General features: G+C 40.8%; 1 protein-coding gene across 6 annotated transcripts in view; it reads left to right on the forward strand.

The window, feature by feature from the left end:
* The window catches only part of LOC108710022 (metabotropic glutamate receptor 5), a 173,323-nt gene that overhangs the window by 121,300 nt on the left and 25,659 nt on the right, over window positions 1–26,364 (forward strand). For all 6 annotated transcript variants that reach the window (XM_041584590.1, XM_041584593.1, XM_018250364.2 and 3 more), the window contains exons 5-7: window positions 7,922–8,168; window positions 16,618–16,786; window positions 21,756–21,882. In XM_041584590.1, the coding sequence (XP_041440524.1) occupies window positions 7,922–8,168; window positions 16,618–16,786; window positions 21,756–21,882 (543 nt within the window). The remainder of the gene's footprint in view (window positions 1–7,921; window positions 8,169–16,617; window positions 16,787–21,755; window positions 21,883–26,364) is intronic.

A 26,364-nucleotide genomic window follows, 5' to 3' on the forward strand; every position in this document is an offset into this window, starting at 1 on the left:
CACAGGATACACAGTAGATAACAGATAAGTACTACTATAGTTTATATAAACAAGCTGCTGTGTAGCCATGGGGGCAGCCATTTAAGCACAAGATACACAGTAGATAACAGATAAGTACTACTATAGTTTATATAAACAAGCTGCTGTGTAGCCATGGGGGCAGCCATTTAAGCACAGGATACACAGTAGATAACAGATAAGTACTACTATAGTTTATATAAACAAGCTGCTGTGTAGCCATGGGGGCAGCCATTCAAGCACAGGATACACAGTAGATAACAGATAAGTACTACTATAGTTTATATAAACAAGCTGCTGTGTAGCCATGGGTGCAGCCATTCAAGCACAGGATACACAGTAGATAACAGATAAGACCTACTATAGTTTATATAAACAAGCTGCTGTGTATCCATGGGGGCAGCCATTCAATCACAGAATACCGCACAAGGAAACTTCGTGTAACAAATCATTCCGAGTGCCATCCCGCTGGCGATTTACATTCTAGCCAGCGGGGAGGCTGTTCGTGGAGATTAGTTGCCTGAAGAAGAGGTGATTTGTCGCCGGGCGATGAAATCTCCCCAAATCTTAATGTGTGTCACTAGCCTAAATCATCGCTTAAAAGAACCGCGATAGCAAGTTTTGGGAAAAGTAAAGATAAAAACACTAGTTTCCATCATCCCATATTCCATCATGTACATGAAATATTCCAACTACAGCACATTGCAAACTCTCTGACAAACCTCAGTCCATAAAACTGATAATCTGGTCTCCTGAAGATCTGAGCAAGAACAGTTAATCCATGCAACAGTCATGTCAAATATAAATTACATTTTTATAAAATCACCCATATAAGTTGTTAAGGATCTATATCTGTCCCGTTGCATTTTTCTACAATCAGTTGCAGAAGGGATAGTGACTGTTTCTAGGCTTTAACAGGAGCACACAAATATTATGACTACAGAAATCCATCCTAAGATAACGCCACAAATGTATTCTATCACCCATGAACAACTTATATTAGACTGATAACTTTGGGTGGCAGTGCAGCGACTAGCGATGGGCGAATAAATTCGCCTGGTGCAAATTCGCGGCGAATTTCCTCATTTTGCGGCTGGTGAATACATTTGCGAAACTCCCCCACACAATTTTGGACGAGCATTTGAAATGTCGATCGCATAAAAATTGCAGTGTGTCAACACTATTTGGACGCCCATTGACTTTAATGCCAGCGTTAAAATTGATGCAAGTGTCAAAATTGGCTCTGGCATCAATTTTCGAGTCTCACAAATTTTTCGCAAATTTTTCACGTTTTTAGAATTTCGTGGGAAATATAGTAACAAGCTCCAAAAAATGGAAATTATTAGGGTTTAATGTACTTATAGGTAGGGTTGCCTCCTGTTCAGCTTTGACCGAAATGATAAACGTCACAACTCCACCTACTGCATTGTGTCATCACTGCTCCACCCCCAATGCTATCTGCCCCACCCCCTTTGTTTTTGCTTAACCACCCACAAAGGTGGCAACCTTACTTATAGTGTAGTCATTGAATAAGAAAAAAGAACAAGGATATGGGTACTAGTATTACAAGAAGATAATAAAGTTGTATTTGTATATTATTTTTTTCTTTGCCCTTGTGCTTGTATTTGTAAATGAGTCCTTAATCTAAGTAAGCTTTATCAGAAAGGTCTATATAAATACACCAGTAACCCCTCAAAGTAATGCTGCTCAGAGTCCTCAAAAGAAACACAGCATTTCTTTCCTTCTATTGTGTACTCATGGGCTTCTGTATCAGACTTCCTGTTTTCATCTTAAATCTCCTTGCCCTGGGCTTGAGCATGCTCATTTTGCTCCTCTTCCCTCCCTCCCTTCTCTGCTGTAATCTGAGCCCAGAGCTATGAGTTAACAGGGAGAAAGTCACACCAAGCTAATATGGCAGCTGCTATCCTAAAAAAAGAGAGCTTCTAGAGCTTTGTACTCAGGTATGGTAAAACATTCTGCAGAATAATTTAGGTATTTAGGAATAGGCATAAATTAGGCTTGCACTATTGCAGCTAATCTATTGGCAATAAAATGCCTCCGGAGCTTTCCTTCTCCTTTAAGTAATTTAAGGACAACTATCTGTCTTTGACTGAACTGTCTCTAAATTACTGCTCTTCCGGCTGCTTTACATTTTAAGTTATTCCAATCAATTGATTTCCCACTATCCAAAAGTGAACTTTATATGGTCGATTACCCCGAGAAAAAGCTCTTTCCACTCAATCAATACCAAACTTGCTGTTTCTAGTACCTTGATATTTAAGGTTTATTAGGGGAGCTTGTTAAATAATTGCAATTTAATGTACTGTGTCAAAAAAAGCACTCACATTTTCATTCTCCTATTATATCACAGTTTGATATTAAAGCGAGCCAGAACATTGTCCTAATTTATCACATAGGCACTGTCTGCATATAGGAACACTTGAGCTGAGATTGCTTATAAATGATACCCTGAAAGTCCATCAATATCTGCCGTTTATACAGAAGATTACCTTTACTTTAAACAAGAGAAAGTTTATATAGTCACAAAAGGGAAAATCCATACTGGGCCCTAAGAAAAATATATCTAAAACAATTTGAGATACAAATAAAGTAGTTTAGTAGACATTAGTCTCACTTTATATACAGGTATGGGATCCATTACCCGGAAACCCGTTATCTAGAAAGCTCCACATTACCAGAAGACCATTTGTCTTAAACTCCATTTTAATCAAATAATATAATTTCTTTAAATGATTTCCTTTTTCTCTGCAATACTGAAATGTTAACTTGTACTTGATCCCAAATAAGATATTTATCATTACTGGAGGCAAATTTTTTTCAAAATGCATCATTTAATAGTTAAGAGTGCACTGAAATCCATTTTGCAAAATCTGACATGGGGTAGACATATTGTCAGTTTCCCAGTTGCCCTCAGTCATGTGACTTGTGCTCTGACAAACTTCAGTCACTATTTACTGCTGTACTGCAAGTTGGATTGAGTGATCACCCCCCATCAGCCTAACAACAGAACAATGGTAAGGTAACAGCTCCCTGGTAGATCTAAGAACAGCACTCAATAGTAAAATCCAGGTCCCACTGAGACGCATTCAGTTACATTGAGTAGGAGAAACAACAGCCTGTCAGAAAGCAGTTCCATCCTAAAGTGCTGGCTCTTTCTGAAAGCACATGACCAGGCAAAATGACCTGAGATGCACCTACACACCAATATTACAACTATAAATACACTTGTTGGGTTAGGAATGCAATTTTACATTGTAGAGTGAATTATTTGCAGTGTAAACTGTAATTTAGAAATAAAAATGACACCATAAAAATTCCTTTAATATTTATATTATTTTTAAGTTTACCTATTCTACGGAGATCCAAATTACAGAAAGATCCCTTATCCAGAAAACCCCTGTTCCGGTTAACAGATCCCCTACTTGTACTAGCTTAACCTCTTTTGGTACTTTCCCTATTGTCATATATCATATGGTGTATTGTAATTGATTTTGGATGGACTATTCCTCATTTCTTAGCACCAGTGTATACGTAGACAGCTGGAAGTGTCAGTTTGGAGAAATGTTCTTTATGAGGAGCAGCGAATATGGGGGCAGATTTACTTATGTCCAAATTTTTCGCTTCGAAAATCCTACCATTACAAAGCCATGCTTCGTTCAACTATGTCAGACGTTATTTCGTAATGACTACATGTAGGGGCAGATTTATCAAGGGTCTAAGTGAAAATTCGAATTTCAAGCTATTTTTTGTGTACGTCTACTAGGGAATAGTCCAAATTTGATTTGAATTTGAAAAATTATTTGAAAATTTGAATATCGAAATTTATCATGTACTGTCTCTTTAAAAATTCAACCTCGACCATTTGCCATCTAAAATCTGCCGAATTGCTGTTTTAGCCTATGGGGGACCTCCTACAACCTATATGGAGTCAATTGGTGGACTTTGAAAATGCAACGGTTTTTTTTTTTTTTAAATTAGATCAAATACGATGTTACTTCGATTCCTACTGTAACGCTATTTTGGTTACTGTCCCTTTAAACAATAGCTTCCTTGGCAATTCAGGGGCCCTGAGTCCCTTTTGCAAGTCGAAAAGTACTGGGAACTGGGAATCACAGCGCAGTGCCTCCACCTAGGGAGCACTGAGGAACTTACCTCAGAGGAATCCCCTAGGAAATAATAAACACACACTTTGCGGATAACAATATTTAACTTTATATAAACTGTAAAGTAGTAACTAATACACAAGTCACGCCTGTATGGGAATATAAGGGACACCACCTAAATCCCTATTAGGTTTTAACTATCTGTTCAAACACAGTTGTTATAGTATCACAGTCCCACTTGTCTGGAAGGGTTAAAAGCACACAGTTCAAATTTCAATGTCCCTTTCCCCAGAGCTCTTATTCCCCTGGTAGCGCTACCTTTCCCAGAGTACCTTTTCCCTTGGAAAATAGCAGCTTCCCACGTAGCAGGCAAAATTACACAAGGCCTGTCTTCCTGTTAGGCTCAGTACTGTGGCAAATCCTCTCTTCAAGGGATTTATTCAGCAATCTCTCTCAGAGGCAGATCACAGTGGAAACTCTTCTCAAATGGCACTTTCCTCCTCTGAAGCTTTAGCAGCGTGGCAGGGTCAGACAGCCTCTCTTCTGCACTCCTGCAGACTCACAGATCCAGCAGGGCCTACCACACACAGCTTCAGCAGGGCCTACACACACAGCTTCACAGTCTGGCACACCCTCTCCTCCCAGGATGCACTGCGGTGTCCAGCCAATCAGGTCGCTCTCCAGCCTGTTACTGGGCTGAATGATGTCACAGACAGAAAAGCAGGGGAAGGATTTCTCTTCTCCCCTACATTCTCCCCTTGGACAAATCGGCAACGTCCTCGCTTGCCGTATGCCCTGGCATGCCTGGACAGCAAAACAGTCAAAAATGTCTTTATCACTATTGTTACCTGGGACCCTAATATTGGCCTTACCTGGAGACCTGCGCTCACCCAGACCCAGTACTTTAGATCTATCGGGGGTATCAAAGGTTTCAGGGGCCACCTTCATGCCAATAGGGTTCTCCACAGTAGTCTTCTCTCGACTCAACACCCTATCCTCTTCAGGGGAGTCACTCTCACAGACAGAAAGCTCATAATAAGACTTCTGTATGGTGGAAATTTTGTAAGTCTTACAACTTCGGGCCTGATGACCCATCACTTGGCACTTGTAACATCTCCCATGGAATCTTCTACGCCTACGGCGTACTTTACACAGTGCAGATTGGGTTTCACCTTCATCAGGAACTGGGCAGTTTGACTGGATGTGGCCAAGCTTTCCACACCGGTAACACGTAGGAACTCTCTTAGTTTCAGCTGGGGGTTTGGCTCTCTCAGACAATTGAGCTTTTAAGTCCTCCAACTCTTTGCGAAGTTTCTTGTTCTCTTCTGCAAATTTTGCTTCAGCAGGGGATTTCTCTGTATGCCCTGCAGTGGAACTCCGTTTGACCCTCACATAGGCATCAGCCTCCTCTCGCCGAACTCTCTCCATCAGAGCAACATACCCAGGGGTAGCTTATCCTGGTAGTGTGCTCTAATTGTTATGGCAACAGGGTCACTATTCAGGGTCCCTCTTTTCAATTGGCAAATTCTCATAGAATCCATTTCATCGTCTGTAATTGCACCGCGGCTAAATAGCAGTCTCAGGCCTTGTTCTAGCCGCACAAGATAAGCAGACAAATCTTCCTTCTCTTTCTGGACGGTAGAGTGGAAGCGATAGAGCATCTCTGTAGCACTCTCTACAGGGCCAAACGTCACCTCCAGGACTTCAATCAGATCACCCGAAGTAGCATCGGGGTGACCGACCATATAGGACTTAACAACATCCACGGCAGGGCTGCGAAGACTTTCAAGGATCTTCCTTCTCATAGTAGTCTCGGGCCCAGTCCAATCTCTCACGGACACAACAGTGGAGTCTCTCCAACACTCAAAGGACTCTTCACCTGAGGGTACAGGATTGGTACCTGAAAACACTTTAAGTCTCTTAAAATTACCATTCCAGGCTAGCTGTGTCAGTTGGTCAGTAAGTTGTCCCAGCGCGCTCACAATCTCTGGGGTATCCAGCCGGCCACCAGAACTATGGCGACTCCCCTTGGAGACCACGCTCTCACAGGATGGACATCTCTTTATGTGACTCTTTTCAGCTGGCGAATCAAACAACGTCTTGTTCAGCTGCACACTCTCCGGTGCCTTCACTGCATACTGGGTAGTAAGGGCATCACCCTGGGAAGTTAACTCATCTGCGTCATCAGACATATCAGGCAGAACAATCTTCCAGGGCCCTTCACTTTCAGCATCAATATCAGGGGGAACACGGTCACGATCTATCTCTCTGGGGCTGTCTATAAGAACATTCAACAGGACCCCGGCAGAATCCCGCCGTGACGCAGCCACCCTTGGGCGGTAAAAAATCTGTTCCCCATCCAGAACTTGATAAATAAATTCTTCCTTCACTCTTGGCACCATGGGCCCAACAGCGGCAACCTTTCGGGGGTTAAGTCCCAATGCAGTACACCATTGGCGAACACTTTGTGGAGTTTCAAAGGCAGACATATTTCCATCAAACATCCCCAGCTTCCCAGTCGACATCTCAGCAGTGCCTCCAATGTAACGCTATTTTGGTTACTGTCCCTTTAAACAATAGCTTCCTTGGCAATTCAGGGGCCCTGAGTCCCTTTTGCAAGTCGAAAAGTACTGGGAACTGGGAATCACAGCGCAGTGCCTCCACCTAGGGAGCACTGAGGAACTTACCTCAGAGGAATCCCCTAGGAAATAATAAACACACACTTTGCGGATAACAATATTTAACTTTATATAAACTGTAAAGTAGTAACTAATACACAAGTCACGCCTGTATGGGAATATAAGGGACACCACCTAAATCCCTATTAGGTTTTAACTATCTGTTCAAACACAGTTCTTATAGTATCACAGTCCCACTTGTCTGGAAGGGTTAAAAGCACACAGTTCAAATTTCAATGTCCCTTTCCCCAGAGCTCTTATTCCCCTGGTAGCGCTACCTTTCCCAGAGTACCTTTTCCCTTGGAAAATAGCAGCTTCCCACGTAGCAGGCAAAATTACACAAGGCCTGTCTTCCTGTTAGGCTCAGTACTGTGGCAAATCCTCTCTTCAAGGGATTTATTCAGCAATCTCTCTCAGAGGCAGATCACAGTGGAAACTCTTCTCAAATGGCACTTTCCTCCTCTGAAGCTTTAGCAGCGTGGCAGGGTCAGACAGCCTCTCTTCTGCACTCCTGCAGACTCACAGATCCAGCAGGGCCTACCACACACAGCTTCAGCAGGGCCTACACACACAGCTTCACAGTCTGGCACACCCTCTCCTCCCAGGATGCACTGCGGTGTCCAGCCAATCAGGTCGCTCTCCAGCCTGTTACTGGGCTGAATGATGTCACAGACAGAAAAGCAGGGGAAGGATTTCTCTTCTCCCCTACACTACGATTCGAAATTCAAACCAAAACAGCCTATTCACCAAAAAAAAAAAAAACCTTCGATTTTTTTAAATAAATTTCGGTTGGTCTTTTTTTATTCGAATTTCGACCCTTGATAAATCTGCCCTGAATTCATCAAAATGTGATACTGTCTACAGCAGCGAAAAGTTGCCAGTGAGAACGTTTCTTAGCGGAATTCAAATTATCTTAACTTCCATACATACTTACAATTTGTCAATTTAAATATAACCTTTGAGTAAGAAAATAGTCATTCTGAAAAAGAAATGTTTCGGAAATTCTAAAAGAATAGCTAAAACTGTGTATTTATTGGGAATCCACACAAGTTCCAGGAACCTGTAGAATATACTGAAATATGTTCTGATTTGTTTTCCCAGGTCGAATGACTTTAAGATCTCAGTATGTTCAAGATTCCAAAATGGGCTTCGTAATCAATGCCATCTATGCCATGGCTTATGGACTACACAACATGCAGACAGTGCTGTGCCCGGGATACGCCGGACTCTGTGATGCCATGAAACCAATCGATGGTCAAAAACTTCTAGACTCCATCATGAAAGCCAACTTCACGGGAGTTTCTGGGGATATGATCACATTTGATGAAAATGGAGATTCACCAGGAAGGTACTATATTGTTTTTGTTATAATATTAGAGACACACACAGATACAGGAGATTAGAGATGCACCGAATCCAGGATTCGGTTCGGGATTCGGCCAGGATTAAGCCTTTTTCAGCAGGATTCGGATTCGGCCAAATCCTTCTGCCTGGCCGAACCGAATCTGAATCCTCATTTGCATATGCAAATTAGGGGAGTGGATGGAAATCGCTTAACTTTTTGTCACAAAACAAGGAAGTAAAAAATGTTTTCCCCTTCCCACCCCTAATTTGCATATGCAAATTAGGATTCGGATTTGGTTTGGTATTCGGCCGAATCTTTCACAAAGGATTCGGGGGTTCGGCCGAATCCAAAATAGTGGATTCAGTGCATCCCTACAGGAGATACACAAATTTTGATGCTTGCATCAATTTTGACGCAAAATTTCGCGAATTTATTCACCAACAGCGAAACACGTAAATTTGCTGCAAATTCGTGCCTGGCGAATTTATTCGCCCATCACTACTTGAGACCTATGATTTCATTATAAAGGACTGTATTCAGTATTAAAACATGTAAAGTAAAAATTACTGGGCAAAGATAATTGGCTATATTAAAGGGTGTCACCATAAAGTAAAACACAAAAGAACTCCCCCAAAAGCCAGATAATAAGATATCTTATTATATGGCTTTTGGGGAATGAAGTCCTATTGTGTTTTTTGTTTTAAAAAAATGTAAAATGTATTTCAATATATAGGGGCAGATTTATCAAGGGTCAAATTTAGAGTTCGCATATTAAATCTACATTCTATATAACTGAGATGCAGGTTTCTAGGGTTGAACTTTTTTTTTTTTTTTTTTTTTAAAGGAAAATGGAATGGGTGACAGCTGGGAAATTTAAAGGTATTCTATCACAGGAAAACATGTGTTTTCAAAATGCATTCATTGATAGTGCTGCTCCAGCAGTATTCTGTTGGAATTCAAAAGATCAAACAAACTTGTATATATTTAATTTTGAAATCTGACATGAGGGCTAGGCATGTTGTTTTCCAGGTGCCCTCAGTCATGTGACTTGTTCTTTGATAAACTTCAGTCACTTTTTAGTGCTGTACTGTAGGTTCGGAGAGGTATCACCCCCCCCAGCAGCCAATCAACATAACAATGGGCAGGTACCTATATAACCGCCCCCTGATACAGGATAACAGCTTCCTAGTAGATATGAGAACAGCACTCAGTTAAAATCCAAGTCCCACTGTAACTCCTCCATTTCAATTGTGTAGGAGAAAAAATTGCTTATCTGAAAGCAGTTCCCTTGTGAAGTTCTGACTCATTCTGAAAGCACAGGACCTGAGATGACTGCCTACACACCAATATTACAGCTTGTTTGTTCAAGGCTTTGTATTATCAATAAACCTCTGTATTTCAAATATAGATATGTTGTCTTTATTATCGCTATCTTTGTTTGTTCAGCATATGTTACAAGGTAAGTTGCCCAATCTGCTAACGATGCTTTTCTATAATTTCCAGGGGGAAAAGAAGGATAAACTATTAGACAAAGGAAAGGGAAGAGATAAGTGGGGGGGGTCAGAGAGTGAGTGCAGAGGAGCCAGATCTATAAGTCAGTTTGTTTCTGTTTGGGCAGTCTCGAATTCCGCCAAGGGAGCCATAGTAGTTCATTTTTATATCCTTTGTCTTGCAGATATGCTCTAATAGTCTCCATGTTCCTTATCATTTTTACTTTAGTGATGAGGGCCTGTTGATTTGGTAGGGAGGTGCTCTTCCATTTGGCGGCTCTTAGTGTTTTTGCTGCCGTAAGTATATGGGTCGCTAGCTTATTTGATTCTGAGGTTTTCAATGTTTTAAGGGGGAGACCGATGAGGAATGATAGAGGGTCAGGTTCAATAGGGTGTTTAAAAAATGGCAGACAAAGTATGGGCTACCATTCTCCAAAATGCTTTGACTATCTCACAGTTCCACCACATATGGTAAAATGTACCCCGCTCTCCACATCCCCCAAAACACTGCGGGGAAAAGGCATTTCTCGATAGGTGTGCCAGCTTTGAGGAAGTATAGTACCATCTGAATATCAGTTTATAGGCCTTCTCTAATATACTGGTGCATACCTATGTCTTGCCGGTAGGGATGGGCGAATTTTTTTGCCTCGTTTCGCCGAAAAAATGACGCCCATAGACTTTAATGGGCGTCTGCAACATTTCGCCGGGGAAACGAAACGGGTCAAATTCGCCCATCCCTACTTGCTGGCTTTGTCCCAGATTATCTGCCACTTTTCATTTTCAATTGTCTCTTGTATATCTTCTTCCCATTTGGTCATGTACCCTTATGTTAATGTGGTATTGTCCTCTGCGAGCCTGTCGTACAATATTGATATCAAATGAGTGTTTTTATCTGAGGAATTGCAGAGAAGTTCAAATTGTGTGGGAGCTGGTGGCGGTGACTTGCCCTGTAGAAAGGTCCGAGATAGGAAGTGACGTATTTGTAGGTATCAGAAGAACTGGCCGTTTGGTATCTGGAGGTTGCCTTTGAGATCTTGAAAGGTGCGTATCTCTTGCCCTGTGACCAGAGTTGTATATAGGCAAGCATTCTTATCAATCCATTGAAGGAAGTCACGTACTTCTACTCCTGGTGGGAATTTTTTATTTCCCAGAAATGTGCAAAACATTGAGTTGTGTGGGGATAAATGTAGCTTTTCCCTGTATTTGTCCCAGATTTGCATTATGTGTGTTGTTGTAGGGGGAAGATGGTCAAGCATATCCCTATCTTTTTCAGGGATCCAGATGATCTGATTCAATGTCAGTGGAGACAGGCCCTCATTTTCGTGTCTAACCACGGCATGGTTGGGTTTCTGTGCATTGATACCATTTCAGATAATCTCACTGACATATAGTATCTAAATATGTGTGGCACCCCTATTCCCCCCATGTTTTTTGGCTTCGACATTATGTCTAATTTTATTCTGGGGCGTTTATTTTTGCAGAGAATTACAGTAGCTGTCCTTTCTGGGAAGTGTACTGGGAGAACTCTGAAGAGGTATAATATCTTGGGGAGTAGTGTCATTTTTACTGCCGAAATACGGCCAAACGAAGAAAGTCTGTATCTGCTCCAGGTCTGTAAACTTGATTTTAAGGAGGTGATCAGTGGGACATAGTTGTTGTTGTAGAGGGAATTATACATTACTTGGCAGTTAGCTGTATTCCTAAATATTTAATGGCTTGTTCTTGCCAATGGAAGTCGAAATTGGTTTGCTGTAATTTTTTCTCCGCCGGATGCATCTTGATTGATATTGCTTGTGATTTGGAGTTGTTTATCTTGAACCCGGATATGAGGCAAAAATGGTTCCAGTGAGAGGGCAAACAAGAGAGGGTAGAGTGGATATCCTTGTCTTGTCCCCCCCCCTTTATTCTAATCTCTTCAGAAAGTGTTCCCATCATTGCAACTTTAGCTGATGGGGAGTTATAGAGTTGTTGTACCCCCCTTAAAAAGGAAAGCGGTATTTGTATCTCCTCTAGTATCGTCACGATGTTTTTCCAATTTAGTCTGTCGAAAGCCTTTTGGGCATCTAATGACATTGTGGAGGTCGATTGTTTCTCTGCCAGATAGTTTCTCGAAGAATGTCCGGAAAAACGTTGTCTTTTTTGTATTTGGTGCATAAACTGAGGCCAAAGTGGCCATTTGGTTTTGTAACAGTCCAGTAACTATCACATAGCGATCTTCCTGGTCTATATATTTTTGTTGCAATTGAAATTTCACATGTCTATGAACCAGGATGGCCACCCCTTTCGATTTTGTGACTCCATTAGATAGATAACAATTGGGGTATGCTTTACTCATGTACTTCGGGAATGAAGTGCGTGAAAAGTGAGTCTCTTGTAGTAGGATCACATCTGCTCTCATTTTTAGCATAATAAGTAAGTGCCATTTTCCTTTTATTTGGGGAGTTGAGTCCTCTTACGTTATGCGATATCACTTTCAGATGGAATGGGTGACTCTGTTCATGGTTTCTGATACAGCTTTCAATTGGCTCCTTTGCCATTGTGTGTGTGTGGGTAAAACTAGGGAAATAACTAGGGGAGTTTCAACTAGTAGTAATGTAGGGGGTGGAGGGGCCCTGAGTAGAACTGTTTCCAGGGTGGAGGCGTGATAAATCTCACATTCAAATTCACATTCGAGTTGGTGATTTAAAATTAGAATTTGTGAGTTTTGACCAAAAATTTTTTTTTAAAAATCAAATTTAAATTTACCATTCCATCCTTAATAAATCTGCCCCTTAAATCAAAGTTTCAGATTCAATATATATTTTTGGTTTCCAGGGCCAGTGACCCTGACAAGCAGGTAATATTTTCAGCTAGGAAAAGAAAACAAATAATTCAAAAAACATATTTAATTAATATTGAAGGATCGAACGATTGAAGGAATAATCGTTCGATCAAACGATTAAATCCTTCGAATAAAACGATTCGAAGAATTTTAATCCATCGATCAAAAGATTATCCTTCGATCAGAAAATTGTTAGGAAGCCTATGGGGACCTTCCCCCTAGGCTAACATTGGCCTCGGTAGGTTTTAGGTGGCGAACTAGGGGGTCGAAGATTTTTTTAAAGAGACAGTACTTCGACTATCGAATAGTCGAATAGTCGAACGATTTTTAGTTCGAATTGTTCGATTCGAAGTCGAAGGTCGTAGTCGAAGGTCGAAGTAGCCCATTCGATGGTCAAAGTAGCCAAAAAAAACATTCGAAATTCTAACTATTTTTCCTCTATTCCTTCACTCGAGCTAAGTAAATGGGCCCTAACTGAAAAATTACTTAGAATAGGGGCATCTATAACATCTTAAAATGAAAGTAAAGCTGAACATCCCCTTTGATTGATTATTAGCCATTCAGTATGTTGGTTTCTGTGTCATTGGGTGAGTTCATTTGCATCAGTATAGAATTATATATTTTTCTATCCCCCCTTCCTCCAGTCCTTGCCATCCATGTCTGCTCATTGAATTAATAATGCAGTAGAATGATTATCAGTACAGAATTGTCCATTATCTGACATGGTTTGAGTGCAGGATTAGATGGATCACGTGTTACTTATTAGAGAGTTTATTCATCAGTCGACTCATTTCAGTGGCGTGTGAATCCATTAATAATGTATCACTCAGCTTTCAGAGCAGACATGCATATTCTGCCCAATATTCTGTAATCTCTATAAATGTGAATCTGAAGTCTGTGTGATGCTTTATTCATTCTGCTGCACAACAACATGCTGTTAGCTCATGATCTGCAGCCCAAGTACAAGTTACATCAATATTAAATATATGCAGCATAATGAACAGAAGGAGAGCATCAATACTCCCCATAATTCAGAGATCCCTAAGACTGTTTGAGTTCCCCTATCTGGTCCAACATTCATAATTACATTATAAAACAGATACAAGGACACCCTGCTATAATTACAAGGGTAACCAGGAATCAAATACGCCCTCACTCCAAATCTCTTTCTAATTGACCTTCAGACTGGGCCCCCTTAGCTCATAACAAGGTTACAGATACTGTATATATAGAAACATTGGGGTAACAGTCACCCTGCTATAGTTCCAGGGGTACCCAGGGTACAAATAAGCACTCACCCCAAATCTCCCCCTAACTGGCCTTCAGGCTGGGCTCCGTTAGCACATAACAAGGTTACAGATATATAGAAACATTGGGGTAACAGTCACCCTGCTATAGTTCCAGGGGTACCCAGGGCACAAATAAATACTCACCCCAAATCTCCCCTGAACTGACCTTCAGACTGGGCCCCCTTAGCTCATAACAAGGTTACAGATATATAGAAACATTGGGGTGTCACCCTGCTATAGTTCCAGGGGTACCCAGGGTACAAATAAGCACTCACCCCAAATCTCCCCCTAACTGACCTTCAGACTGGGCCCCCTTAGCTCATAACAAGGCTACAGATATATAGAAACATTGGGGTGTCACCCTGCTATAGTTCCAGGGGTACCCAGGGTACAAATAAGCACTCACCCCAAATCTCCCCCTAACTGGCCTTCAGACTGGGCCCCCTTAGCTCATAACAAGGTTACAGATATATAGAAACATTGGGGTAACAGTCACCCTGCTATAGTTACAGGGGTACCCAGGACACAAATAAGCACTCACCCCAAATTTCTCCCTAACTGGCCTTCAGGCTGGGCCCCCTTAGCTCATAACAAGGTTACAGGTATATAGAAACATTGGGGTAACAGTCACCCTGCTATAGTTACAGGGGTACCCAGGGCACAAATAAGCACTAACCCCAAATCTCCCCCTAACTGGCCTTCAGGCTGGGCCCTCTTAGCTCATAACAAGGTTACAGATCTATAGAAACATTGGGGTGTCACCCTGCTATAGTTCCAGGGGTACCCAGGGTACAAATAAGCACTCACCCCAAATCTCCCCCTAACTGGCCTTCAGACTGGACCCCCTTAGCTCATAACAAGGTTACAGATATATAGAAACATTGGGGTAACAGTCACCCTGCTATAGTTCCAGGGGTACCCAGGGCACAAATAAATACTCACCCCAAATCTCCCCTGAACTGACCTTCAGACTGGGCCCCCTTAGCTCATAACAGGTTTACAGATATATAGAAACATTGGGGTAACAGTCACCCTGCTATAGTTCCAGGGGTACCCAGGGCACAAATAAATACTCACCCCAAATCTCCCCTGAACTGACCTTCAGACTGGGCCCCCTTAGCTCATAACAGGTTTACAGATATATAGAAACATTGGGGTAACAGTCACCCTGCTATAGTTCCAGGGGTACCCAGGGCACAAATAAATACTCACCCCAAATCTCCCCTGAACTGACCTTCAGACTGGGCCCCCTTAGCTCATAACAGGTTTACAGATATATAGAAACATTGGAACAGGGATAGTCCTGGGAAAATGTTTTTTGAGATTAGGGGAGGGGCGTGTGCAGTAGCCCTGTGGTCTATACTTGGCTTTATTTCTCATTTAATTACAATTAGCTTATTCATTAAATAATATGTGCAGTTATGATAAAAATAGCGCAAACACAGACTCTGTATGTGATCCTTTATATGGAAACCCGTTATAGACAAAGCTCCGCATTTTATAAAGACATTCCCCCATAGACTCCATTTTATCCAAATAATCCAAATTTGTAAAAATGATTTCCTTTTTCTCTGTAATAATAAAACAGTAGCTTGTACTTGATCCCAACTAAGATATAATTAATCCTTATTGGAAGCAAAACCAGCCTATTGGGTTTATTTAATGTTTACATGATTTTCTAGTAGACTTAAGGTATGAAGATCCAAATTTAGTAAAAATCTGATATCTGGAAAATGCCTGGCCCAAGCATTCTGGATAATAAGTCCCATACCTGTACTTTATTCGTGAAATATACCATGGAGTTGCATTACTGCTTAACTAATCCTTTGGAGCCTATTGCTGAGAATAAACTATACCCTCAGTAAATCCAGGATCAGGTTTAATATGTCAGTCAAAAAGACACGGTTGTTCAAAAGGAGAAAAAATCCTGACTTATTTAAGTCCTGGCTGTCAAAAATAAAAGTGGAAAAAAATACAGCAAAGTCAATGACAATTTAGTAGGATATTGATATTATTGGAACTGACAAGCTTGAATTTGCTGGAAGAGAAGGGGAATCAATTCTGTCATTTCATGTCAACCTAATATTTCTATTTGCATTTAAATACAGAATTAAATGGCTACTTTATTTAATATATTGTTTAATATCGTTAAATTACATTAAGGGAGTTATTTATCAAAGGTCAGATTTTAGAGTAATGGGAATTTGTTAAAACTCTAATAAATAATTAATAAATAAATTTGAATACATTTTAATCATAATTCGAATGGTATGTTATTTATGAAAAAACTTGAATGTCTAAAATTCAATTGAATAGTCCCGATCCGAAAACTCGAATTGAATTCGAATCAAGTTTTCCTCCGAAAAATAAAAACTCAACTTTTGCACGTCAAAGCAACATTTTTTTCTCCTATTTGGGTGTCGTTTTAGCAACAAAACTTGCCAATTTTTTTTTAATAATAAATATGGTCCAATTGTGGATTCTAGATTGGTCAAACTTTTTTATTAAAATAGTCAGATAAATATGGACTTTGATAAATAAGGTCCCCCATAAACCCAATAGGTTGGTTTTGCTTCCAATAAGGATTCATTATATCTTAGTTGGGATCAAGTTACTGTTTTATTATTATAGAGAAAAAGGAAATCATGTTTAAAAATTTGGATTATTTGGATAAAATGGAGTCTATGGGAGACTTTCCATAATTCCGGAGCTTTCTGGATAATGGATCACATACCTGTACAAGGAAAATTGAAATTCATTCGCTTTAAGTTGTCCAATCTAATTGTTTCCTATGTCCTTTAATCTGAAGTATTTTATAAGTATTTTCTGATGGCTTTTCCTTTTCCTTCAAGGTATGAAATCATGAATTTTAAGAAAATGGGTAAAGACTATTACGATTACATCAATGTTGGGAGCTGGGATAATGGAGAATTAAAGATGGATGATGATGAAATTTGGTCCAACAAAAACTTGGTCATCAGATCAGTTTGCAGTGAACCTTGTGCAAAAGGACAAATAAAGGTGAGTGCAGATTTTAAATGAATGATTGTTTTTAGGCATGAATTGTATTTTATTTTAAAAATCTGTTTTGGAGTTTGCAGACAAATTCTATTGCAAATAATGTGTGAAAATGTTTCTTCCTATGGCTGAATAAAAAGAATATTGAGGGACATATCTCTATTTTACTACAATCACAATAGTCATTATAGTGTGTTGGTACACTATGGGGGTGATTTATCAAAGGTCGAATTCTAGAGTAATGTGAATTTTTTAAAACTCTAATAAATTAAATTTTATTCACAATTTGAAGTATATGTTATTTATGAAAAATTCTAACGTCTAAAATTTGATCGAATGTCCCGTGCTGAAAACTCGAATCGAATTTGAATCATGTTTTCCTCCGGAAAAATAGAGAAGATCGCCTTTTGGACGTCCAATTTTTTTTTCGAAACGCAGCAATTGTTTTTGACCCATAACAATTTTTTTCTCCCTTCGGAGCCTACGGCATCATTTTTGCAGAGAAACATGGCAAAAATTTGGCTCATCACTACTAAGATCTTCAAATAGTTCAAGGGACCTCTACTATTGACTTCTACATGAACTCAGCAGGTTTAGGTGGCGAATATTCGAATAAGGACTGTTTCCAGGGTCGAGGTGTTCACCAAAAATGTTAATTTACCATTCAAACCTTAGTAAATTTGCCCCTATGTATACAAGGACTCTAAGAGATTAAATAAATTAATGAGGGAACAAAAAATCAACACTGGGGCTCAAGCGATTGTCTCCAGCCCTAGAGTCTCACTGCTGTCCAAAGTAGGTCACATGAAAGCTTGTCGAGGTCTAAACTCAAAACAACCTTCACATAATCTAATGTTGGGTACACAATTCTTTACTCAGGCTTTGTTTGAATAGGAAATATGCCTTTGTTCGTGGAACCAGAAGACCTCTGTTACCATTGACCCCAAACAGAAATGTTAGATCACTAAAGTGCCAACAGATTGCACTAAGCACTATGGTCTGGATAGTCTGTGCTCTAAGGCTAAGGGCACACTAGGCGATAGCGCCGCGATTTGACTCGCGGCGACTTTTCGCTGCGACTTTTAATCCGCAATCGCTGTGGAAACTTTGGCGCTGGCGTCTATGGGGAATCGCGAGCGTAAAAACACACACGGCGATCTTTTTTCTATTGTCGCTCGAAATCGCCTCGCTAGGCGATTTCGAGCGACAATAGAAAAAACATCGCCGCGTGTGTTTTTACGCTGGCGATTTGACGCGATTCCCCATAGACGCCAGCGCCAAAGTTTCCACAGCGATTGCGGATTAAAAGTCGCGGCGAAAAGTCGCCGCGAATCAAATCGCGGCGCTATCGCCTAGTGTGCCCTTAGCCTAAACCTTGTGCCAAATTCTAATCTGTAGGGCACTTAAATGACCACAGGTATAAATAAATCACATCAAACTAGGTGGTCTAGATTACCAGGATAGGAATCTTGCCCTATAATCTCAGTTGCCATTCAGACCTGCCATTTGGGGAATCAAGTACAAAAAGGGATTTTCTTTTATAAAACCGCTTCAGGAGTGAAAAGTAGTAAAGGCAAGGGATCTTTATCGGCTTTGACTACAAAGAAAAGATTGTAACTATTTCAGGTTATCAGCAATCTTCACTCTTTCGCTGTGATTATTAGTAGTGCTGGATTAGTGCTGGGACCCAAGAGAGAGGAACATTCTTAGGAAGCAGAAATGTCAATCTCTCTTGTATTTCTTGAAGTTCAGCAGAAGAAGGAATCCTGGCTGTTTTACAGACCCATCTGCAGGAGAGATTTACATGTAACTCAGTGGTGGCACTAACCTGTGGAAGTGTTATCAGCTGTAAATGCCTTCAAAATGGTTGGGAAGATACCCTGAGACCAATTCGGTTTGGATTTAAGAATTCTGGTTTTCTAAAATACCAAATGTAGATTTAAAGCAGCGGTTGTCAACCCTTTCCAGTTCAAGCCCCACTTGAGGGTTTAACCTTTGGCCAGAGCCCCCCTAGTAAAAAAATAGGAATATTGAAGATTCCCAAATCTCACCCTAAATGACCTTCAAGCTGGCCTTTTTCTTTAGTTCTCACCTTAAAGGAGAATTCAACCCTTTAAGAAAAAACCCCATAGCCCCACCCCACGTACACTCCCCCTCCCTCCTCCCCCAGCCTAACTGCCCCCCCCTCAGGGAAATGCCCCATACTTTATACTTACCCCTCGGTGCAGATTTAGGCATCTGAGTTCCACACAGCCATCTTCTGGGTTTTTGGCAAGCTGAGTGGGAGATTGGCATGTTGGCGCATGTACAGTTGGAGCAATTTGCCAGTTTGCGACAACTGTGCATGCGCGAAACTCACAAAAATTGCCAAAGCTCCGCAAGAAAAACACAAAGACCCGGAAGATGGCTGCGTGGAACTCCGATGCCAGAATCTGCGCCGAGAGGTAATTATCAAGTATGGGGCATTTCCCCGGGGCGTCAGTTAGGCTGGGGGGAGGACGGTCTCCGTGGGATGAGGGGTACGGGTTTTTTTCTTAAAGGGTTTCTCTTTTTTTTCTTAAAGGGTTTTTCTTCTTTAGCTGCCACTAATCCAAACCTTCACTGGGGCCACCGCCACAGTTTGGGAAATACTTGTTTACAACATATCAGCGATGCTCCCATTTACAGTCCAAAAATCTAGTTAGGTCTCCCATAATTGCAAAAATAGTGTCATAATAACTATATTGGTTTACTTCCAGATGTACCCGGAAACACCCTTGAATCTCAGCCTGATAGTGAATTCCCCTGTTTACTGTATGGGAAGAAACAGTGGGGCTCATTTATCAACACTGGGCAAATTTACCCATGGGCAGTGACCCATAGCAACCAATCAGTGAATAGCTTTTTAAAGTCAGCTGCAAGTAGAACAATGAATGCAGCAATTTTATTGGTTGCCATGGGTTACTGCCCATGGGCAAATTTGCCCAGTGTTGATAAATGACCCCCAGTGACCTACAGAATGTTTGGGCTTTGAACAGTATACACAAGTGTGGGAGGCCGATTTATCAAAGGTTGAATTTCGAATTCTTTTTTTTTTATTTAAATATACTCAGAATTCGACTGGGGGGCTATTTAAGAAAAAAATTGAATGTCTAATATTCAATCGAATGGTTCCAACCCGAAAATTCGATTTGCATTATTCAGAAAAAAAACCTTGAATATCAGGAATGCTATTAACATCTCCAAATGGCTCAACGGACCTCTGCCATTGACTTGTACGTGAACTTGGCAGGTTTTAGGTGACGAATCTGCTCCTTAATGTAATCATCCACCTACTCTGAAGAAAGGAACAGCCAAACTGGTTTACTATGGCACCAGAGTTCCTTAACACAATGGATCCTTACTCTTGTAATGTGCTTGTTATATCCAAGAACATCTTCTACAGATCTCAGTATACCCAAACCACAGGCAATAGTTTTTACTAGACTAAAAACAACCCTGAGATGCAGATTATAGGTCTTCGTTGTTTTTTACCTGGGTCACGGACAACTCCCAGGCCTCAACTACTTCATCCCTATGGGAATGCTTTATTCTGCAGTTGGGTTCTTCATTACCGAATAGACAGTGATCTCACCAAGGTGTCCCATGTAATTCAACCCTAAAAAGTTAAACTACTCACAGGCGCCCATTCACTAAGCTCGAGTGAAGGAATAGAGGAAAATAGAGGAAAAAAAATTCGATTTTCGAATGTTTTTTTTGGCTACTTCTACCATCGAATTGGCTACTTCGACCTTCGACTTCGAATCGAATGATTCGAACTAAAAATCGTTCGACTATTCGACTATTCGATAGTCGAAGTACTGTCTCTTTAAAAAAATCTTCGACCCCCTAGTTCGCCACCTAAAACCTACCGAGGCCAATGTTAGCCTATGGGGAAGGTCCCCATAGGCTTGCTAACACTTTTCTGATCGAAGGATAATCCTCCGATCGATGGATTAGAATCCTTCGAATCGTTCGATCGAACGAATTGGGCAAAATCCTTCTACTTCGATATTTGAAGTCGAAGGATTTTAATTCGGCAGTCGAATATCGATGGTTAATTAACCCTCGATATTCGACCCTACGTAAATGTGCCCCACAGAGTGAGGCTGTAGGCACAGTAGGTCACAACATCGTATTTCTCCTTTGGGAGTCTTTTAGTATCCAGTATAAAGGGTGCTATCAAAAGACCACTGTAGGTCCCCATACAATATTTTTGACATTTTTTTGAGATAGTGAACAGTATTACATTTTTAGGATTTCAGGGCCAAAGTAACGGAGTTCACTTAATTAAAGTCCTGCGCGGGTCCAATCGGGCAGACCCGTGCCCAACCCGGACTTGCTGAACTGCAAGCTGACCCACGCAAATAGCTTACTTATCCCCCGTCCCATCACCCGCAAGATCGGAAGTGATGTCACTGGTAACCAGAAGTGATGTCACATCCTATTCCTATAGGTAGGGCAAGGTTTTTTGCCAAACTCAGGGGTAATGATCTGCAAACTTTTTTTTTGCTTCACCCAAAAATTCACAAATTCCCCGCAAAATTCGCCAAACGGTGAAAAATTTGCAAAATGCATTGAAATCAAAGGGCTTCAAAATTTTTTTTACAATTTTCATACGTGCGCCTATTTTGTCCAAATGCATTAAAGTCAATGGAAGTCTGAATAATTTTGACGCACAACAGTTTTTATGCGTGCGAATATTCTGACGCATGCGGATTTTTCGCCGGTGAATTTTTGCCGCGGTTTCATGGAAACTCAGGGGGAGCGGGCGACTCCAGTCCTGCAACGTAGCCGGGTACCCAGATAGGTTAGACAATCCGCACAATGAGGTAATCACCCGACCCGATGTAAGTCTCTACCCTAAAGTTGCACCGCATGTACCCCCTGATGGCTTCCCTGTAACACTGTACCTCTATCATATCCTGACAGTATGTTCTGTGTTCTGTTTCAGGTGATCCGTAAAGGAGAGGTGAGCTGTTGCTGGACCTGCACTCCCTGCAAGGAGAACGAGATTATTTTTGATGAGTACACGTGCAAGGCGTGTGATCTGGGTTCTTGGCCTACAGACGATCTGACAGGTACTGTAGATAGATGCTCTACATTACATAATGCCTGTACATATAGGCCACTACCTATACAGCTTTCTGAAATTATGTAGCGGCAGCAGCTAATCAGGAAGAGACCGGACTTTGGGGCAAATTCACTAAGATTCGTAGTTGCGCCAGGCGTAACTTCGCCGCACTTCGCCACACTTTGCCAGGCGTAGTTTCGCCAGCGCTTCGCAAATTCACTAAAATCCGAAGTTACGCTCAGGGGTAGCGTAAGGTTGTGAAGTTGAGCTAGCGTTGATTCGCTAAGTACAGCGAAGTTACGCTAGCGAAGGCTAATTTGCATACGGCGCGAAATTCAAATTTCAATGGAGGAATACGTATCAGCACTACAAATGGCTAGAAAACCTTCAAATCAGCAAATAAAAATTTTATTTTGCCCTACACATGTGCCCACTGTATAGTTAAGTTGCCATGAGTCAGGAAATGTAGGGGGGAAGGAGGGGAGCCCCAAAAGAATTTTCGATCTTTTTCAGCCTATAACCCATAATGTAGAAAACACGCCAGCGTTTTTTGGGACTTAGAAAACAATTTGACTTTTTTTGAAGCAATCCCTATCTACTCTATTGCACTTCGCCAGGTCTGAGGTGGCGAAGGAAGTCTAGCGTAAAAGGTAGCGTTCAGTACACTGCGCGCGTTAGTGAATTTGCGTAGTTACGTCGCTAGTGAAACTTCGCCAGGCGTAAGGGTGCGAAGTAACACTAGCGAAACTACGCCAGCGTTCGTTAGTGAATTTGCGCAGTAACGAAAATGACAAACGCTAGCGAAGTAACGCTAGCGTTCGGCGCTTTGGCGCTTAGTGAATTTGCCCCTTTGTTTGAAGAGTCAGAACAAGAGAACAGTGGAGTGTTATACATATATGTTAAGCTGCCAAATACACAATACATTTTAGACAAAAATAAAACAGTAGGATTAGACACTGCTTCCTTTTTATTTCCTTTATACAAGTACAAAGGTAAAAAGACACAATGGTCCACAGCAAGGGATTCAGTTGGAATAAATAAATTCATGATGTCACCTGTTGCCGTGTCTGAGGAAATGTTGACATATTGACTTGCTAAGACCCCTGAGGCTGGAGATGGACGGCCCTGACGTATACTCCAGTTTTATTTTTCATCTGAGACGGAGATTGTCATGATCTGTCATTTCTGTTTTATGGAGATTATTTATCGTTCAGCCACCTTGGCTAGATTTCCTGCAAGCAAAGCCCAAGTCATGGATTAACACCATTCATTTTACCTGCTGCTGTTAATTTCTCTGATAACAGAAAACAAATACATAGAAAAAAATGTATAACATGCTGAGCTAGCTAGGTATCCAGGGAACTCATGTACCCCCTACTGTAAATGATAAGGATATTAGAAGTCACTGAGGGGTTGTTCTGTGACCATATAAAGGCACAAGGCTGCAGGCTGAGTTATACAGGGAACTCTGAGTATCACTCATGTATTATAAGGGATAATGTACCCCCTACTGTAAATGATAAGGATATTAGAAGTCACTGAGGGGTTGTTCTGTGACCATATAAAGGCACAAGGCTGCAGGCTGAGTTATACAGGGAACTCTGAGTATCACTCATGTATTATAAGGGATAATGTACCCCCTACTGTAAATGATAAGGATATTAGAAGTCACTGAGGGGTTGTTCTGTGACCATATAAAGGCACAAGGCTGCAGGCTGAGTTATACAGGGAACTCTGAGTATCACTCATGTATTATAAGGGATAATGTACCCCCTACTGTTAATGATAAGGATATAAGAAGTCACTGAGGGGTTATGTGACCATATAAATGTAGTGGGCTACAGACTGGGTACCTTCAAGTTAAATCAGGAGATTATTTCATAATTTTTGCTATTATACTGTAGTTTTCCATGTTAGGTGCATTAACACAAGTGATAGTTGTAAGCAGAATAAATATTATCAGCATAAATTTGTGCTTTAAGACCAGTCCCTGGATTAACATTGTACCAGGAGCTATTTTAGGGGTATTTATTGGAGTCCCCCTCAGTGATGCTAATTTGCAATAAAGTGAGGGCCAGCGGTTGGGTAGCTTAGTCACTTGTAGGTACGCTTTGGCTTTTATTAATATTCCTTATAAGCACTGGAGACCAAAACTGCACTACGTATTACAGATGGGACCTTAGTGCTTTGCTAAGGGGAAAAGTTACTCTCTCCTTTTAATACAGGACGATAACTTGCTGCCTCTTACTGTTGCTGACGGCCATTGCTTGTTACAGCCAAGTTTATTATCTTATGGATGTTTCTAACTTAATCCCATTAAGTGTATAAATCACTTGAATTTTTTGTTTTGGCTCCTGGTTATACAGTGATTGGATCTATTATGCAGAAATGACAAAATACATGGCAGTGCTTTTTATCATAGTGTCCTGAACAAATCATTTTCTTTTGCTCAGTCAATACATTTTACTGGATGGTAATTACTCTGCATACATCCATGTTAAAGGCAAAGTCATTCAATTGTTTTTGTTTTAAAGGGTAGTTCACCTTCCAACATTTTTTTTGCAGAAATAAAGACTTTTTTCCAATTACTTTCTATTTTCTATATGTGACTGTTTTTCTAATATTGAAGTGTAAAGTGTAATTTTTCACCTTCTAAAGCAGCTCTGGGAGACGGGGGTCGCTGACCCTGTAAACGGTTCTAAATTGATACATTTCTTATCTTTGTCCCTGCTGAGCAGAATCTCTGGGTTTCATTACAGGCAGCTGTTAGAATTGATACAATAGTTACTAATACTCCAGAGATGCTGCTGAGAAATGGATCAACTAAATGTATCAACAAATTGTATCAACTTATTAGGGCCTTATTTCTGAAAATCCAAAATGTTCTGATTCATATTTAAAAAAGTCTGACCAAACTAAAATCCACAAATGGACCATATTTATTATTAAAAAAGCACGATCTAATTGGATTTGCGGCAAAAAATGCAAATCGTATGATTTTTTCTTGAAAACCCGAATTTTCCGGATTTTTGGCCGAAATAGTGAGATTTTTGGGCTAATTCCATTGGAGACCACAGAAACTTCCAAATCGGATAGGTACCTCTCCTATTGACTTACAGTATATACAACCTTGGCAGGTCTGAGTGGCCGGATTTTCAGATTCTGACTTTTTCCATCCTCTGGGTTATAATCAGGTCTGGACTGGGAGTCAAAATAGGCCCTGGCATTCCAAGTACTCAAAGGCCCAAATAATCCTCCTCCAGCCCACTTAATAGTGATTGTCTATGGGACCTTACAGCAGCCCCTCTGGCATTTGCCAGAACCCACAGATTGCCAGTCCGGGCCTGGTTATAATAAATCTCAAAGTTCGGGGTTTTTTTTCCACTGAAAATGTTATAGTTAAAAACTCTAATTTTGGCCATTTGGCCAGATTAAAACACTAGAGACATGAACATTGGGGGCAAATTTACTTAGCTCGAGTGAAGGATTAGAATAAAAAATACTTCAAATTTCGAAGTATTTTTTGGCTACTTTGACCTTCGACTATGACTTCGAATCGAACGATTCGAACTTAAAGGGATCCTGTCATCGGAAAACATGTTTTTTTCAAAAAGCATCAGTTAATAGTGCTACTCCAGCAGAATTCTGCACTGAAATCCATTTCTCAAAAGAGCAAACAGATTTTTTTATATTCAATTTTGAAATCTGACATGGGGCTAGACATTTTGTCAATTTCCCAGCTGCCCCTGGTCATGTGACTTGTGCCTGCACTTTAGGAGAGAAATGCTTTCTGGCAGGCTGCTGTTTTTCCTTCTCAATGTAACTGAATGTGTCTCAGTGGGACATGGGTTTTTACTATTGAGTGTTGTTCTTAGATCTACCAGGCAGCTGTTATCTTGTGTTAGGGAGTTGTTATCTGGTTACCTTCCCATTGTTCTTTTGTTTGGCTGCTGGGGGGGGGGGGGGAGGGAGGTGGTGATATCACTCCAACTTGCAGCACAGCAGTAAAGAGTGATTTAAGTTTATCAGAGCACAAGTCACATGACTTGGGGCAGCTGGGAAATTGACAAAATGTCTAGCCCCATGTCAGATTTCAAAATTGAATATAAAAAAATCTGTTTGCTCTTTTGAGAAATGGATTTCAGTGCAGAATTCTGCTGGAGCAGCACTATTAACTGATTCATTTTGAAAAAATGTTTTTTCCCATGACAGTATCCCTTTAAAATCTTTCGACTATTCGACCATTCATTAGTCGAAGTACTGTCTCCTTAAAAAAAACTTTGCCCGCCTACTTCGCCACCTAAAACCTACCGAGCATCAATGTTAGCCTATGGGGAAGGTCCCCATAGGCTTTCTAGCCAATTTGGGATCGAAGGAAAATCGTTCGATCGATGGATTATAATCCTTTGAATCGTTCGTTTCGAAGAATTTAATCGTTTGATCGAATGATTTTTCCTTCGATCGTACGATCGTAGGAAATGCGGTAAAT

The sequence above is a fragment of the Xenopus laevis genome, chromosome 2S (genome assembly GCF_017654675.1).
Source record: "Xenopus laevis strain J_2021 chromosome 2S, Xenopus_laevis_v10.1, whole genome shotgun sequence".
Lineage (NCBI taxonomy): Eukaryota > Metazoa > Chordata > Amphibia > Anura > Pipidae > Xenopus > Xenopus laevis.